The 18,197-nt window shown below is 33.2% G+C and overlaps 1 protein-coding gene across 2 annotated transcripts; it reads left to right on the forward strand.

Annotated features, from left to right (window-relative positions):
- The first annotated feature begins 360 nt into the window (after positions 1-360).
- On the forward strand, positions 361-18,012 carry LOC130614655 (dynactin subunit 1-like). Of its 2 annotated transcripts, none has more exons than XM_057436090.1 (35): positions 361-489; positions 1,803-1,895; positions 1,979-2,181; positions 3,188-3,937; positions 4,063-4,134; positions 5,033-5,137; positions 5,591-5,687; positions 5,855-5,933; positions 6,026-6,185; positions 7,379-7,483; positions 7,988-8,089; positions 8,186-8,275; positions 8,462-8,584; positions 9,153-9,252; positions 9,479-9,564; positions 10,515-10,642; positions 10,754-10,868; positions 11,328-11,381; positions 11,472-11,603; positions 11,760-11,843; positions 12,229-12,282; positions 12,426-12,528; positions 13,087-13,183; positions 13,878-13,965; positions 14,114-14,242; positions 14,329-14,400; positions 14,824-14,894; positions 15,148-15,308; positions 15,520-15,626; positions 16,057-16,128; positions 16,465-16,620; positions 16,742-16,799; positions 16,916-17,001; positions 17,245-17,340; positions 17,472-18,012. In XM_057436090.1, exons 1-35 carry the CDS (start codon positions 414-416, stop codon positions 17,613-17,615), a joined length of 4,248 nt encoding a protein of 1,415 aa, XP_057292073.1. In that variant the 5' UTR covers positions 361-413; the 3' UTR covers positions 17,616-18,012. The 2 variants fall into 2 exon arrangements, with proteins under 2 accessions (XP_057292073.1, XP_057292074.1); XM_057436091.1 differs by having other exon boundaries at positions 1,979-2,067.
- Positions 18,013-18,197: the final 185 nt, after the last annotated feature.

Consider the following 18,197-nt stretch of genomic DNA (forward strand, 5'->3'; position numbering starts at 1 on the left):
TCTAATAAAGCATACATTCTTGTCTAATTATGTTTAATTTATATATACCTAAAATTACTATTGTTCACAATCACTTTCGCTTGTCTGTCTTGTTTTGTAGTGTTGTTTGTGTAAGTTGTGTGTTTTGTATTGTCCACGGTGGCTGTCATACTTCAAGCTCTGCTAACTTTGACAGTGTCCGGGGTTTACTAGAGCATAATTTTCAATTATTAATGTATTTATCTCCTAGTAAACTGAAATATATGTTTATTCGTTTTATTCATTCATTCATTCATGCAAATATATTTCAGCCATATTCAAATGACGTTCTTGAAACAAGTTCTACATTTCAATTTTTGCATTTTGTTGAGGTTTTGTTGTTATTTTTATTTTTAAACATTGTTGTTTAGATATCTCTATATATATAATTTAATATGGCGGCAACACCAGGGTCAACATTTGTTGCTCGCATTGGTACACGTGTTGAAGTTGTTGGAAAAGGCTTGACTGGTAAGAAGTTCACTTTACATTCTATATACTATTCAATTATAAACCATGTGATTTATCAGTAGGATGGTTTGAACAAGCTTAATAAGTTAGACGCCTATGCTTGCTTAGAAATTTAAAACTATGAAATGATTGCAGCATGGAGAACATAATTTTATAGAATACAGTGCAGAATTTCCAAAGCTGTTCTTCTTATTAATGATTTTTTTGATATTATTTAACTTACCTAGTCAGAAAAACAATGGAAAAACCATCATTTAAATTTTAGCAGTTGAAGTTAATGTAAATATTGTTTTTGTTGATAGAGTTGTATTTTGCCATAAAAAGCACATTAACTACACTTTTTAAGCATATTTTTTATAACTTAGATGCGAAAAACTCGATTAGATGTTTTTTGAATTAAAGATCAAATCTTGGCAGTCAGTGGTCATTGACTAACTGCTATTTTAAACTCCACCTTATCAGAGCTTATCTCAAGTGAACAATACCTTTATCTGAACTGACTCAATATTTGTTTAGACTAGTCTGTGGCCTGTGGAAAAATCCATGGGTACACCCAACCTTTTATACACCACATTATGTGAGTCTTGTTCTTATAAAATAGATTTAACAATGTAATTTTTTTTAAGGACAGACTTGATGCAAAGGAATTTAGTTTAGACCTAAGACAGTCTAGATCACATTGGAAGAAGGTCATTAATATACCCCACCCAACCCATGCTATCATAAAAAAACAGCCTGAATCTGGGAAAGATGTTAATATAATTTGTACTTATACTTAAGATATGACAAAGTTTTCTGTTTTTAGACATATGTCAACGGGCTCAATGTGGGCATGACACAGACATTGCATTTCAAGCGAGAACTCCCAATTTCCCAATTTCATTCTTTCTCTTGGTTCGATAGCTTCTCTTTTATCAAGTTTTCTCTTTGTCTCAAATCTTTATCACAATAAGTACCAATGTGAGGCCTAGGACCAGCCACACAACCCTAACCCAGGGCCTTAAAAACGAAAATCTTCACACCTTGCACTGCCTTGGTTAAAATAATCCGGTGAAGGTAACACTTAATCAGCTTTGCAATTCTTGTTGGCATTCAGCCTTTACTGACGTAATTGCCAACACAATTTTTGTTATATATCGGCTTGTGTTGGTAGTTATTTGTTGATGTACAGTTACACGTTTAGAATTCAGAATTACAAAAGCTGTTTCCAAAGTCTTCTCATACCAAATTCAAAAGATTGTTTCTTCTCAACTTTGATAAAATATCATTAATTAAATGTCTCGGTAATTAATATAGTTTTGTAATTAATTTAGGCACAGTGAGTTATGTTGGTATGACTGCATTTGCAGCTGGTAAATGGGTGGGAGTTGCGTTAGATGAACCGAAAGGGAAAAACGATGGCACAGGTATATAAATTTTTGTTGTTAGTGTTTTGTTTTTGTTTTTTTCCAAAGCAAAGGTTTAAATTTTCCTGTATTGTCTGTCTTAGTGCAAAGCAAGAAATATTTTGAATGTCCACCGAATCATGGTATTTTTGTGCGTCAGACACAACTTGCTGAGTTAAAAGATGATCCTAAGGTACAGGAAGCAATCAAATCACCTAAAAGTGGAATAATACCTCCTTCAAGTGGATTGTCAAAGATAGCTGGGCTTCGCAAGCCAGGATACTCATCACAACCTGCCCAAGCGAAGGTGTGTGTGTTAACAAAAGCATATGGGGAAAGATGTTTAAAATATTCTAAGACAAAAATTACAACAGTTATCAGCTGTAAATTAGTTGCTTTTTCCAACAAGCTAAAGCTAGCTTGGATGCTACTCTAAGCAATGCTATGTTTTTTGTTTACTTAACATTTTTGTTTTCATTCTTTTTTATTTTTACTTTAATCTTTCTTCATTTGTTTTTGATACAGTGGTGCAACTAACAATGACAGCACAGACTTTTTTACTTTTTATTGACTGCTCATTACTTAACAGACAAGGATTAATATAAACTTTAGCTGTAACAAATCCATTGGTTTGATAATATTCATTAAAATATTACTTTTAAAATGAATTAAAATTTTACACTGTGACAACTTAACTACTAACTCATAATGACTGAAAACATAAGCACTGCATTAAAAAAGGTGTGAAATAGGGTTTGACAGTTTGAAACACTACATAAAATTGTACTTTACGATAGTAATTTTTTTTTTGTCAAAATTAACTATTACTAATAATACTACCTTATGACTTTTAATAATTGCACCCATTAAACACAGATTTACACTACAACACTAATCGCACCACTTGCACACAATATTATTCCACTTTCTGATTTTTATTTTGTTGTTATTTTGTATTAGCTTTTTGTTTTTTACAAAACTTTATGGACAGTTTTAACCAACAGTTAAACAAGGTACATGTTACTTGTTATTTATTTTCTGCTATTTATATGTTAGTAATGCAGAATGGTTTAGACCAGTGACAAAATGTCTGGTGTCTATGTTGAAAGTATAACATTAACGCTTTTTGAGTAAAAGTTATTAATTAAGCTTTAATGCAATTTGTATTCAATAAAATTTATTACTGATTAATTTCATGCGGTATTTAGCAGTAACAAAATAAAAATTGTTGTGTTTTACTGTGTTTTACTCAACCGTAATTTTTTCTTGTCCTAATCTGCCAATAATAATATATCTGTATTTGTATAAACCAGCCAGCTGAATCTCCAAGAACAACTGGAATACGACCTCCTTCAAGTGCAATTCCAAAAACTTCTTCTTCACCACCACCAGCGCAAAATAAAATTGCAGAGCCTCCTAGAACGCCATCCCCAGCTACTGGAATTCAAAAACCAAGAACTTTATCTCCTCCTGGATCAGCTATTGGCAAACCAAAGACTGCGTTAACAAAAACTGGGCAAGGCATTGGGAGGCCTTCAAGTACCGAAGATGTAACTAGAGGTTTGCCGAGACCAGGATCTGGTTTGCAGAGACCGCAAAGTGGACTTCAAAAGCCTTCCCAACAAAGTTCGGCAACACCCTCAAAAAACCAACAAAGTGGACTGTCTAAGGCATCAACACCAGCACAGAAGTTGCCACAGTCCTCTGGGTTAGCACAACCGGCAGCTTCGAAGAAACTATCATACCAACAAGATGCAGAGGTTGTGCAAACTGTAAACAACGAAGATGTGTCCAAGCCAAGGAGTTTATCTACTGAGGCGCCCTTAATAAAAGAACAGGAGAGTTATGCTCCAATAGAAAAGAAAATCTCGACAGAACATTTGCCACCAGCTCACAAAGTTGTTGCGGCACCAGAGGAAGTGTTGGAACTACAAAGAAAAGTGCTCGAAAAAGATAAAATGGTGATTGATTTGGAAGAGAAGTTAAATGTGTTGAAACAAAAGAGACAAGCTGATCTTGCTAAACTGAAAGAAGTTGACAAACTAAGAATGCAAAACCAGCAGGTACCATTTTAGTCCTTTTATATGAAAGTTGAAGGTATTACTAATGCATCTCTGAAGTTGACAAGAAATTAAACAGCAAGTTCTCATTACTTTATGTATGCTTTATATCAATACCATTTCTTTAGTTTTTGGAGTACAAAGCAAAGTGGCAAGAGTCTCAGCGGGAACTTCAAAATCAGTTGCGACAAGCACAAAACGTAGGTTTCTTTGTGTACATTAAAGATATGATTTGACCTATTTATTATACAATATTTAACCACTAATTCAAGTTTAAAGACCTTGTCTAAGAATTTGTTTATTTCATGCAATGACAGTAATTACTTTTTTGGGAAATCATTAAACATTTGCAACTTGCTAAAATACACATTACTCTTGAATTGTCTATTGCAATCCTAAATATGTTACTGTGGAAAGTTTATCATTTCTTGAACATGATAGTTTAGTAGGCCTACTACTAAACTATCATGCCTACTAAACTATCATGTTCAAGAAATAATAAACTTTCCACAGTAATATGAATACTGAACAGACAAACCGAAATAATATCTTCAATAACCTAAATATGTTAAAGTTCATTAGGACAGTGTTGCATCTAAAGTTGTATTTACCTTAAATTTATAATGAATTATTACCAGAAAGCTTGTGCAACTTTTCTCTTTTCAAGAACCATTTGGAGGGAAGAATAATTTTAAAAATTTTAGGCATTTTTTTTTCTGTCTAAGTTTGAGTACCAGTACCCATACCAGTATATTGGTATTAAAATTTGACTGGATATATCGCTGCTGTAGCAATATGGAAAGAACCACCTTTGATGAGTCACACTTGTTTCAATATCATACTTGGCACAATTTCTCTTGGCTATTCTATCCATTTCGCAGCAAATTATATCTTATGTTGAGGTCTTTTATAGTCTTTTAAGGTCATTACTGCTATACAAAAGTTTTCAATTTAATGTTTCTAAATCAATGACTCTCAGTCATAACTATTCTGTCCTATTAACAAAAGTTAAAAATGTTTGAAAATAAAATTGCAACAGGGAAGGTTCTTAACAACTGAGTTTTAACATGGATTAAGTCAACTGCTTTGTAATTTCAGGAGGCAAGAGAAGTTGCTGATCAGATGAGTTCAGAAGGAGATTTAACTGAACTTCAAGAAGCTGTCGAGATGGCTACCCTTGATAAAGAGATGGCTGAAGAGAAGGTAATTCAGGTTTTTTTCCAAAAACATGCTGTGCAGTTGCAACAAACCGTTGGTGTTTTGACTTTGCTAAATTTATATTTATATTATTCTGCTTAGATTAAAGAGTCCCTCTTATTTTTTTATCTTTAGTTGCATTAAGTAAAGGTGTCATTAAAAATGATAAACTAAAATTATAACCTATTACCTATCATCCTAACTAAAACTTGTTCTAATTAGCATTCCTTTAATATTACTTCGTGAAGTTGTGAAAAAGCAATGTTGTTCTAGACCATTAGATATTAAAATCTAAAATAAACCAATGACATTGATTATACAATTTTTAGGAGCATACATCACAAAATCCAGATTGTTTTATATGGTTTTCGACCAATTTTTTGTTACAAGTGTTGTCCAATATACGTATAGCGTGTATGGTTATTTATAATGCAGTTTAATTATTATTTATTTTTCTAGTACGAGAGTTTAGTGCAAGAGCATGACCAACTGAAAGAGAAGCATGAAGAAGTTTCTTTGGAGTTGGAAATTTTAAAAAATGAAATAAGTGAAGGAGGTGAGGTCATCTTATTGTTTAATTTATTGTTGCAGAAACTGTGATCAGTCTAGATTGCATAGCTTAACCTAACATGTCTGATAGACTCACTTTGGAAAAACAGTAAAATGTTCTAATATTCTGTGTAAACGTTTTGTTCTACTACTTCTTTTGTCTTTTTATAACAGGCGTTGAGACAGTTGCAGCTTCTGCTCAAGCGAAACAAATCGAACAGCAAAACACAAGATTAAAGGAAGCTCTAGTGAAGTAAAATAATTTTTTCAAGATTTGTAAGCATTATCGAATTTTTTAGATTGCGAAATTTTCATGTTAAATTTTGATCTGTTATGTTTGATTAGGCTCAAAGATATTGCTCAAAATGACAAAATGGAGCTGGCTCAAATACAAAAAGTTAATAAAGAACTGAACCAAAAATTATCAACAACAGGCAGTGAGAGAGACAAGCTGCAAGAAAGGTTACAAGTCGCAGAATCACAAGTCGATGAGTTGAAGGAACAGGTAATTAAAGTTTGTCAAATCAGTATATACCAGTTTATTTACCCAAAACAAAGTATTTTAGAATGTCTGTGTTCATTCCAACATTCTCTAAGAATTTTTTAGTTTTTTTAATTACATGCTCATCTATAATGAAGCCTGACTATCAGGCACCAAAGCAAAAAAAGATAGCAGAATAGCATCACAAAGGTCATGCTAGAACAAGTTAAATCAATAACTCCTTCATGTTTTCAACAAATTTTGGAAACTTGGGAAACTCAGGGAAAATGTTAAGAGAACATTAAGTCAGGAAAGTCTGGGAATAAGTTTGGAATCAGTGAGTTTTAGTCATGTGCATACATTAGATTTCATTAACATGAACAAAGTCATATACATAATCAAATACTGTAGTGTTTTTAACATGTCAGGGTTCGAATTACCGCTTCGCACTTTGCAAAATGCGAAATGATTCTTCGCACTTCGCAAAATGCGAGTGAATTTAAAAAAAAAAAAAAATAAGTTTGAACATTTCTATAATAAAAACGAAATTATTTAATCACTTTCCCCGACATTGAGTTCCTCACAACTTTATGCCACTTCTCTTATTATTTTTTTTCGTTGAAACACAGGATCTGGGAAAGAAGTTATTCGTAACTCGTCCACTGTAAAAAAGTGAGCATGCACGTTAAGAACTAAAAACAAAAATAAAATTTCCAGATATCGTGATCACCGAGCACTATGCGTGTGATGATTGCAGGCACAGGAACTTTGTTTCTGTCTATCGCTGGTGAGAAGAAAACTGGAAAATAAACTATAAAATCATACAAATATGTCATACCATTACAGTGTTTAAATATGCTGAAAATGCGTTTTCCACCAATCTGAACTCCTGAAATTCCAAATTTCCCCTTGTGCGGTAACCATGGGGAGATACTGAACTAGTACAGATTAAAATGTGTGAAGTATTTTTATATGATAATTCGAACCCTGCATGTGCCTATAAAACGTGTTAGCAATTTTCTGCAGTTTTCTACACTGTTTTTTGAAACAACGTTAACCGAAAATGGACAATTAAAATTGTCAAGGAATTTGATGATTGGTCAGATAAAAGTCAAGGAATTGTTTCCCTTTTTTTGTGTCCAGACCTGTTAATTGTTTTGTTTTTGTTAAACAATACCATTCTTAAAGAATAGGATTGATTAGTCTCTTTTATCCAGGTCGACATGGCACTTGGTGCAGAAGAAATGGTTGAAAAAATGACAGATAAAAATCTTGAGCTTGAAGATAAAATTGAAAAACTTGAAGAAACCATTCAAGACCTTGTAAGTTTTTTTCCTTTAGATGATTCCAGTTATATAACGCTTTCATTCTATGAAAGTTTGACCAAAACTTACGTGGGTTTTGATCATCAAAACTTACATGAGTTTGACCATCAAAACTTATACGTGTTTGACCATCAAAACGTATATGGGTTTGACCAGCCAGATTTATGAGTTTGACCATCAAAACTTATATGAGAGTTTAACCATCAAACCATCAAAATCTATCTAGGGGTTTGGCCATCAAAACTCATATGAGAGTTTGACCACCAAAATTTATATGGGTTTGACATCGATGCTGTGGTGTGATATTTACCGTCAAATTCTTCCAGTCAAAGAAAAGTTCAAATCTTTCAATGCATATTCTGCACTATATGTGTATATGCCCTCTTTTAATAAAGATGTTAGAATCTACTGTGATAATTACCTACACTATTCCTGAAATGTAAAGTAAAAAACTAGTCAGACTGAAAAAGAAAATGGTGGATAATGCTTTTGTTTTTTTAGGAAGCTTTAAGAGAACTGAACGAAGAACTAGAAGAAAGTCATGTTCAAACTGAGCATGATTTACGAGAGGAAATAGCTATGGCGGATAATAAAATTAGAGAGGTATGTTGAACAAAAATTTTGAAAGCTTTGAAATATTAAAGAAACGTTTTTTTAAATTAATGTTTTTTTTTTTATTTTTTGCTTTTTACTATTTAGTGTGAGCGACAGGTTACAGCTCAAATAGAGCAAGCTAATGATTATCAAGAAACCATCGTTAAATTCAGACAGCTTGTTCAAAATTTGCAGGTATTTTTTTATAATACTTTTCAAGTGTCTAAAAACTTGAGAATTTATATGTAATGTATATAATATTATATTTTATATATATATAATACAAAATATATGGTTAATAATCTTACTTTTGCATATTACCTTTTGTTACATCACTTAAAAGATGAATGGGTGTATCTTTTATGTTTCATATTTGTTTAGAATCGCATCAAAGAATTGCACGATCAGTCCACTGATTCTTTACCAGCCGCGGACCTAGACACTACTCCAGTTCCTGAGATTGACTTCAAAACAAAGTTTGCTGAAGCAAAGCAATATGGACGTGTGAGTCTGTGATTTATGTATTGCCCTTTCTTAATAGTAAAAATAACCCCATAATTGTCATAACATGTAAAGTTTAGTTCTCGTGCCTCTCATTTCTTAGCAAAAAGTAAGAATTGGAAGGCTTGGAAACTTAAAAAAGGAAGGATCATTTTAACACTAGTCACCCAATTTTGTTTAAAAATTAAAAACAATGTCACACATTCTTCTCCAGCTTAAGTAAACATGAAACATTAAAAACTCATCCCAGGCCGTACCAATGGATGGTCCACTGGATGGATCTTTAAACAATTTTTTTTCACATGCTTGATATAGAATCTTTGAACCACTCAAAGATTAAAAATTTATGCAAATAATTATTTCTTCTCATTTTCATCTTAGCTCCCATAACCCTTTCCCCAGATTATTTGTTGCTCACCTATATGTACCTATATGTAACTCCCTTAAGTAACTCCCTTTTAACTGTATCAGACCGTTAGCAAGTAAGAATCAGTAGTTCTTGCAAATGCCAATCTTTTATATTAAATTTGGTCCTAATTTTGGCGTAGCTCATTCTATCAACTTCTTTTAGATGATCGAACTTGAGTTAAACAAATATCATGTCAAGGAAGCCAATAAGAAAATTGAAATGATCAACTCGTTCTTACCAGAGCATTTCACGAAGAGAGGAGGTAGGTTTGTTTGTTACATCTTTTACGAATTCCACTTACATCACTTTCATTTTAAGGACAGGGTAGATTTCTGTAGTAATGTAGTGATCATGTCTATTGTAAAAGCAATAAATAAGTGGCTCAGTGACAATATTTTTTAATCTTCTGAAAAATAATATTTTAGTGAGCTTCTGCAAGAAGGAAGTATTGTTTATCTAAGGTGACGTTTTTTTACCTTCCTTTTCAGCTGACTATGATGGGATATGTTTGTTATTGTTGTTGGAAAGAATAAAGTTTAAATGTCAATTGCTTTCAAGTCAACTTCACGAAAAGGTATGCATGTGTTTTGCTTGTTAAATGTTGTCTTCATAAAGTTTACTGTGTAAAGGTGATTTAAAATATAGCCTGGGGTCATATTACTTTATCACTTTGATTAATGACCCCATATTGAATAATTACTACCCTCTCCACCTGAGAACAGTCACCTCCTTTCAAAGTAAACAAGACGTATGATATACGCAAACAACCTCGCGAATAAAGTTTACAAAAAGCTGTCTATCAAATTGGGATTTTTGTTACGAAGTTAGACACGACATATTTTACTATTCAGATACGCAATAATATTTGTTACACACTTATTTTTCAAAATTGATTTGTGAGACCTTCCTGAACGGAAAATTCCTCAAACTTTTAATTTTCGATGGGTCCGTCTTGGGTGAACCGACTGACAGGAAGAAGAAAGACCACAAACCCACAAACCCCAAAATTTGCGAAATTCATTAATTCAGTTAATTCTGCCTACATTCACTTTTAAAAATTTTGGTGGAAACACCTTTATTTACTAGTTAGTTAAACAAGTGTTTTGAACACTTGTCTTATCTTTTTAAAAAAGAAAAAAGAAAAAAAAAGTAAAAGTAGTTACCAAGATGAGATTCGAACACACGACGACTCCCGTGTCGGTGCTCAGAGAGGCAAAAATTTCCATTCTTGTAGGACACATTTGCGTTTTAATACAAGCTCACGAGCTTGTAAAAAATATAATAAATTATCAACCTTTTAATTCTTGTAAGTACTACAGACAAAAGAGTAGTGTTTCAACGAGGTGCAATTTTAAAATACTATAGAAATGAAGCTAAAAACTTTTTAGTTTGTTAAGGTTTTAGTTTTGCAAAGTGTTTCCTCCTTTGTAAAATACAGTCATTCAAATAAGTGTAAAAAACATGTTTAAGTTTGGACACTTGGTATAGAAATAACAATGTTGTAATTTTTTTATATATTTTTAGCATGATGTTGATGAAATTGTCGAAGGGGGACAATCATTAGAAGGTGTGAAAGGTGATCAAGCAAGTTATGCATGTCTGTTGGCATATAACTTGTCAAACTTTCACACTGTCGTGTCGCAATTCCACAGGTAGGAACATTTAAAATGACTATTTTTGACGGTAAAGGGTTCCTCTTTTAATGTTTGTGAAACCGATGTCCTTGATATTACTGTCAGTTTAATATTGTTGGGTTTTTTAAGAGCTTTGAATGAAACAGACGTTCCTACATTTGTGCGAGTATCTGGCCAGTATCCAGAGTTGGCAGCGCACGAGAAGATACTGGATAATTACATTGAACTGCTTAGCAAAGATCTGGTTAGTCAATATTGTTTATCTTTTGTAATTTGGTGCTTCTAATCGTTGACATTCGATAAATGTTCTTATGGTCTATCATATATCTACAATGCATGCGTCTATATATCAGAAGAAGAAAAAGTAAACAGATGTTATAGGCTTCTATGGCATATTAAAACTGTCACTTTAAAACCTCTATATTTGCCAAACTACTATGATTGGTTGAATAAACCCCTGGCAGATCCATACCAAATCAATTGTAGCCCTAGGGGCTTATTTAACAAAACGAAACGTGGCTGGTTAAAGCTTTTTTCTGTTTTAGCCCTGTAGTTCTGCTTCCTGATATTTTGCTGTACAAATTTTTGATTTTTTTTTTCGTATAAACTTGTAAATAAACATGTTTCCAGCTTGCAATGTGCTTTCCAATATAAGACAAGCCATGTTGTTTTGTCAGACAATTTACAACATTGTATATTTTAGCTTGATGATACTGTTTCTCTTGAAGTGCTGGAGAAGACGATTAATCAATACAAGGTTTGTATTTAGTATTTTTAAATGATTTATGTGACCTTTGACCATATCTACCTATTTCCACACTGGACATACTAATTCTTTTTTTTTTAGAATTTCTACAAACTTAATTTGGCGTCTGCACCACGTGATTGCACAGAGTTTCTAGCTGATGCTCTTGTTATGTTTAATAATGGTGCGAAAGCTGTGTCGACTGATTCACAACGTTTGAAAGCTCTTGCTAAGGTGGGTTGTTTTTTTTTGTGATCATTTTAGATTAAATAAAGAATTTATATTTCCTTGTAAACTTTTTTATCTTTGAAATTTTATCTACGAATACAACCTGTGGAATAAACTGCTCAGTTGTCAGTTTTTTTTTAATTCTTGGAATTTTAAATTTAGAGTTGTGAGGAGGGAAGTATTTTCATCAACTTGTTGAGTTTTATGGAATTGAAGAACATGGAAGTCAAACAACTTTGCAAAAAGGTAGATAACTTTATATAAAAAAGTTATTTGTTCTGTGTCGTGTAATAAGAGAAATGTCCAAGAAGAATCACAATAGCAAGTAAGAGTTTTTGTATGATATCTCTGTGTATGTGTCCTGCTTGGTCAGGAAAGTAAGGAAAGACAGTAAAATGTCGTTACAAATGATTGGAAAATGATTGTAGGCTATTAAACAAGATCCATATCCTAGAATTTTCTTACGTTTTGGGTGTAACTGGCATTTTCACATCCATATAATAGACTATTTAGATAAAATAGGGGTAAATTTAGATAGCAAGCCAACTACATTTGTTTCTTCGAATTGTGATGCTATTCTATCAATTTCTTCTGTTTATTAATATCGTGGACTTTCTGTTTATTTGCATAGATCAAGAGAAGAATGATTCAGGATTCAAGTACAACTTTGTTGTATCCAGCGAATGTAAGTTGCAACAATAGAGTACTAATCTGTGATATCTTATTGCTTTGTCAATATGTGTCATTAAAACCATATTGTGATATTAGATCTGTTAGATTTCTAAGAATTCGGAACAGAGTCCCAGAATTTGTACATTTTTTTTTCAGGTGACGCAAGATATACTTGATGCTTTACAAGAACAAGGTGTACTTGTTCGATACGTGCAAGATTTGGCATCTGTTTTGTCCTTAAAGTCTGCCCAACTTCCAGGTACAAAGAGAAATTGTAAATTTTATGTCAACCACAGCAAATAAGAATTGTATTCAAAAGTTTTTTGAAAACATGCAAAAAGCCATGTCAGTCTACAAAAACACTGATCTAACTTTACAATTTTAACCGAAGTTGTTTTTGACGTTTTAACTGACAACATCTATATTCTACTCGCTAAAATATTTTCACTGTTTAAAGCCTCTGTGGCTTATTATTATTATTATTACCAAAAGTTAGAAGAGTAAATAACTTTTATACAATTAAACATAGCATTTTCAATATTAAGATAGAACTCCACTCCGATAGCAGAGTTAAACAGCGCAGTGTTCACTGCAACAAAAATTAGCGCTGAAATTTCAAAATGGCAACGATCCAAGCAAATGCATTGTAGACCTCTCAACAAATGATTTTGACTTTTGAAACAGACAGCATGTCCTATAGCGATTTTTTATTATTGCGCCTTGAGTCGACATGGTAGAAGATCAAGTGGTCTATTTTGTTTATTATTTTTAAAACTGCATTTATGCAGAAGAGCTCTGAAGTTGACTTTTCTTTCAGAGGGAGAATTACTTTTGAGTGGTCACCTCGAAGAGTCATCTCAAGACTGTGTCACTTTGGTATATGAACGGGATGATGAGGCCATGGAGGTTTTGAGGTATGTGTGTAACATCTTGTATGAAACCGTTTAAGGAAGATTATTCGTGAAGAGAACATATTTTCTCATCAAGTCACGCAAGTGACCAGAAAATTTTTGGATTAAGTTAAAATAGCCAACAAGAGGTTAATTGGGAAAGAAATCATTTTATTCGAAATGACGCGTGTTTAAATTCACAGAGATTTTTATTATATCTCTATGTTCAATTTAACAGTATAATGTGCATGCTGACTCTGTTGAGAATGAAAAATTCGGATTTGCCATAATAAAGATTCACTTATATAAACACCCTCCGTATAAACTATCTGAGTTCATCACTATCATATAGTGTAGTGGGTTCGTCTGCGGCTACCAGTTCTGGGGAATTGTGGATCGAATTCCACTAACTACCAGGCAGTATGTTAATGATGAGCGAAGTCGTTCTTCTTGAATATGACATGCTCAAATGTTCCTTATACTTGGATTGTCGACGAGAAGACGTCATAACAACGAAATACGTTGTTACGACAGGAAGACGTCGTAACAACGAAATTCGTTGTTATAACGAGAAGACGTCGTAACAACGAAATACGTTGTTACGACAAGAAGACGTAACAACGAAATACGTTGTTACGACAAGAAGACGTCGTAACAACGAAATACGCTGTTTAGATTAACAGTGATAAAGCAATTATTTACTTTTGATACTTTTTAGTGAGAGCTTCAAGAAAATCTTGTCTTGTTTGTCTGGGTTGGCCATCAAACTTCCTGAAGGAGAATATGATACGGAACCTGAACAAAAGGTGAAAGACGCACATTCCAACATAATAATTAATTGTTTTGAGTGTGTTGGGTCATGGTTGAGTGTGTCTGCCCCGTAATGTGTGAACGAATAAATGAATATCAGAGAATGTGTTGTGTATTTGCTGTATGTTGGGTTTTTAATTCTAGCCTACGCCTCCTTACTTAAATCGAGCTAATGCGTTCAAAGAGGAACTTTCGTCCACAACCAAGTTGGAAACCAAACTCGATGCAAAAAGTCACGAAATTAACGAACTGAAGCGAGTTATTAAGCTGAAGGTTGAAAAATATTTTTTAAAAAAATAAATATAAAATAAAATAGAAAGAGTAGTTGAATTTTTACCTTTTTTTCCTCAATCTTGCAGGCTGACGAATTAAGTGAAGCTAACATTCGAATTGGTATGCTTGATAAGCGATCTGACAACGCAGCTAAAGAGGTATGTTGAAATAAGCGGGGCGAACAGATTTTTTAGTCTTGTTTAACACCTTAGATTTTTGCGCATGTGCAAATATTATGCTAAAATTATAAATTCATGTCTGAGGAAATATATTTTTGTGGAAGATAAAATCTGCGACTGAAGATAAAATTCGCAAAATTTATTTTCAAATTTTATGTTTCCAAAGTAAGTTTCCGGATGTTTTTCTCTTTCTTTTTTTTCTGATTTTTAGTCAATGTGTATAGCAAGAAATAAATTTGGTTTGCGGTAAAACTAAATGTGTTTATTGATTTGTTATCCTGTATCGCAGTGCTTCAAATAGGAAAATAGATTAGCCATATTTTAAAAACTCCAAACTCTTTCCAGTGCAATACCGGGAAAATTATTTCGACATGCTTTTCAATTTCTGTTTTATTTTGTTAGTCTGGTGTGAAAGTCGAACAAATGACGAAGAAATATGAGCAACTGCAAGCGGAGTTTAATGAGAAATCCAGGTGAGTAGAAAAGAAAGCAATCTTGCGATTTCGGGAGGTCATAGCACCCACGGCCTTTGAAAAATCTAGCATGCTTTACACCATGGGCGGCAAAACCATAATTGGTCATAATAAATTTGTACGAAACACGTGAAATTTTGTCTAACCAAGGATAAGGAAACAAGTTATGCGTTGTTGCAATTCGCCACCAAAGCTCCCGTAAACTAGTTTTAATACTCAAATTGTTTATTTATCTATTTATTTTTTTTTGCAGACAAAACGAAAAGACTATGGATGCGCTGCAAAGCGACATTGACGCTTTAGAGAACGAAAACGCTGAGTTAAAGAAAAAAGTCGAGTTACACTCGAAGAAATCGTCCAATTTAGACTTTTCTCGTTTGTCGCAAGGCTCCGCTGCTATGTCTGGCATCGTGTGTAAGTTAAAATATAATTTTGTTGTATATCCTATAGCACGAATACCTTGTTACATTTCTTGTTGACTTGATTATATTTATCGTATATGTCCATCTAAATGTACAGTATAAACAGCTTATTGTAAGTTAGTGCGTGTGACCACTTTAGGTTAAGATTTCTTTTACGCTATGCTAAAAAATGTTCTTAACGTGTTGTCAATGTTTTGTTTTAGCTCCTGGTAAACCTGGATCAGCCATGGCGTCGCTAGCAAAGGCAGGTGTCGCGGGTACCTCCACAGTTCAAGTTGTGTTGCAAGACTCGCCGATATTTTTGTCACAGGTAAAAGTTTCGAATAAAGGCGTAGTTATAAATTACCACAAGCATGGACATAATCCCCTTTTTTGTAGCCATTGCCAACTGTTAACATCTAAATTTTTTAACAAATTTCTTTTTTAAAAGTTACAACATAATTACCAACTAACAAGCAAACAAAAACGACCGTGATTTTTAGCTTTTGTGCCAGTATTTTGTTACAAAATTATTTTACAGTATATTCCGCATATATAGCTGTATAACGACTTCACTCTAATTGTGTAAACGTGTGCATACATTAATAATAAATCCAGTGAGCTTTTGTAGCGGAAAATCCCATCAAATAGAAAAAAATCTTTACGTGATATGTCAGGTTACGTTCGGCAATTTGTAATAGCTTTGCAAATTTGTACAAATGTTTTTGTTTTGCAAACTGTGGATTTTTTTCCTTTTTTAGCTTGAATGTCAGAAAAAAGCCTTGGCATATCTTCAAACAGAAAATTGGGCTTTAAAGTGTGCTAAAATGAAGGTTAGTGACATGTTACTGTTTACATGTTGTTTCATAGCAGGTTGAATTTACTTGCCCGTAAATAGCTTAATCTTTTGTATTCGTGCCTTAAAAGTATGGGCATTGATAAAAAACGACATTTCAGTCTGAAGTCAGGTGTTTAAATAGAAATATCACACCGGTTTAATTTCACCCCGGTCAATCTAAAGTGAATTTCACTTGGCCTGAGGCAATAAAAACTTAAGTAAGTATCGAGTTCACACTGAAAATTCATTTGATTTGGTATGTCAAAAGTGCGAGCTTGACATTTTTTAATGCATTAAATTTTAAATTTTATTTGTAATATTACGTCATCAGGCTGATTTGGCGCAAATGCCGAAACCGTACATCCCAAAGCTTATTTGGAAGGACGGAAAATTTGTTCCTAATCCGAACTTCAAAGAAACGACTGATAATAGAGAATCGAAATTAACCTCTCATGGTGTCATGAAAGAATGCAGAACACTTTTTAAGGTAAGCCAGACAAGAAAACACAGAAGAGCAGCTTATAGTAGTACGAAACAAGCAACCTTTCTTGATAACAATTGATAAAATGTGTTTGGTTTGTACTTATGTGTGTATTTCTTTCTTTTAGAATTTAAACAATCTTGCTGTTTTCCCCAAAGTGATTGACATCACAAGAAAAAAAGGAGGTATGGAAAATGTTCTTCATACTATAGTGTGCTGTGGTTATTAAATTATTTCATTCTCGCCAAATTCATGAAAGAAACTATTGTGTACTATGATTATTATGTCGTTGTTTTTATAGCGAATGGAAAGTTTAAGCCATCTCCAGAAGAACAGTTTGCGCAACAGAAAAATATTCTTATCAAGTTGAACAGACAGAAAGACGAGGTAATAAATCTCTTGTTGATGTGTCGAATTATTCAGTAGATAGACATTTTTGGTGGAATAGCAGTGTTTTAAATTTAGTCGAATGGCTGAAAAGTTGATACCTAAAATTGTTCCCTCGCCCAAAATTACTGTTTCCACGATTTTTTTTAATTAAAAATTCTAACAAGCAATTTTCGCGAGAATGACGTAATTTGTAGTCGCCATTTTATCCATCTTCATCTGCTGACACTGTTTTATTTCTAGCTTGCAAAGAAGATTGAAACTGTGATCACGAACGAGTTACCAGGAGCAAGCACTCACAGCGACCTGCGAAATTTTATCTCGCCTGATTATGTTCGAGTATGTTGTTTCTTTTTTTAAAAAAGATTGAAATGTTTCTTCACGCTTTTGCTACCGCGATAGATGCTAGTCTAAAATAAAATTTTTTAAGCACTTAATGAAGCTGTTTAACCCGTTATTTTTAAATTTAGTTGCGACAAGAGAGTCAAACACCGATCCATGTTGCCACGTTACGTGTTCCGAAAGTAAACACTGGTGTAAAACCGGGCGTTCGAAATGTCTCGATCACACCTCAAGAATTTACTCGCCTACACGAAGTGCTCGTGAAAACATAACCAACACATATATTTATGATGAACATTTTTGTGTGGTCCGTGTCGTTTGTGTAATTTTATGTTTGTTAGGTTACCTTGTTGATGATGCTCGCGAATTTAAAAGTTTTGACTTGTAATGTAGAGAAACCTCTTAGGACTTGCAAGCGACCCAATAGGTGTAGATCCCACGCTATATGGTCGTAATTTTGGCATAATTGTTTTACGACAACCACCTCACCTCTATATCATCTGCAAGTAGGTAATAAATAACTAAAAATATTTGATAATGTCTAACATCATTTTCACCTCTTGGAAAGCATTGTACAGATTGTCCGTCCTCCTCTGTTGTTGTAGTGGTGTATGTTATAAATTATTTTTGTGGCTTTGTGTAGTCAATATAACGAATCTGTACACTTTACCTGAATAGTCTTTCTTTACAACCCCTTTCGTTGAACCCTGTTAACAATAGGTTGTTACGATGTAACTTATTTAAGAAAAATCGCCCTCTACATAATAACCACAATCAATACACTATGCTCTAAGGTTTCCAATATATATATATATATATATATATATATCTGCAGATACGAGTGCTAAAGACAA

This window comes from Hydractinia symbiolongicarpus, chromosome 11 (assembly GCF_029227915.1).
Source record: "Hydractinia symbiolongicarpus strain clone_291-10 chromosome 11, HSymV2.1, whole genome shotgun sequence".
NCBI lineage: Eukaryota > Metazoa > Cnidaria > Hydrozoa > Anthoathecata > Hydractiniidae > Hydractinia > Hydractinia symbiolongicarpus.

What these genes read in the sequence shown, in the direction of transcription:
- LOC130614655 (XM_057436090.1), top strand. Translation starts at nt 414, where the DNA reads ATGGCGGCAACACCAGGGTCAACATTTGTTGCTCGCATTGGTACACGT. An exon ending in AGCTTGTTCAAAATTTGCAG is followed by an intron (nt 8,276 to 8,461) that starts GTATTTTTTTAT and finishes ATATTTGTTTAG; the next exon opens with AATCGCATCAAAGAATTGCA. An exon ending in AAGCAAAGCAATATGGACGT is followed by an intron (nt 8,585 to 9,152) that starts GTGAGTCTGTGA and finishes AACTTCTTTTAG; the next exon opens with ATGATCGAACTTGAGTTAAA.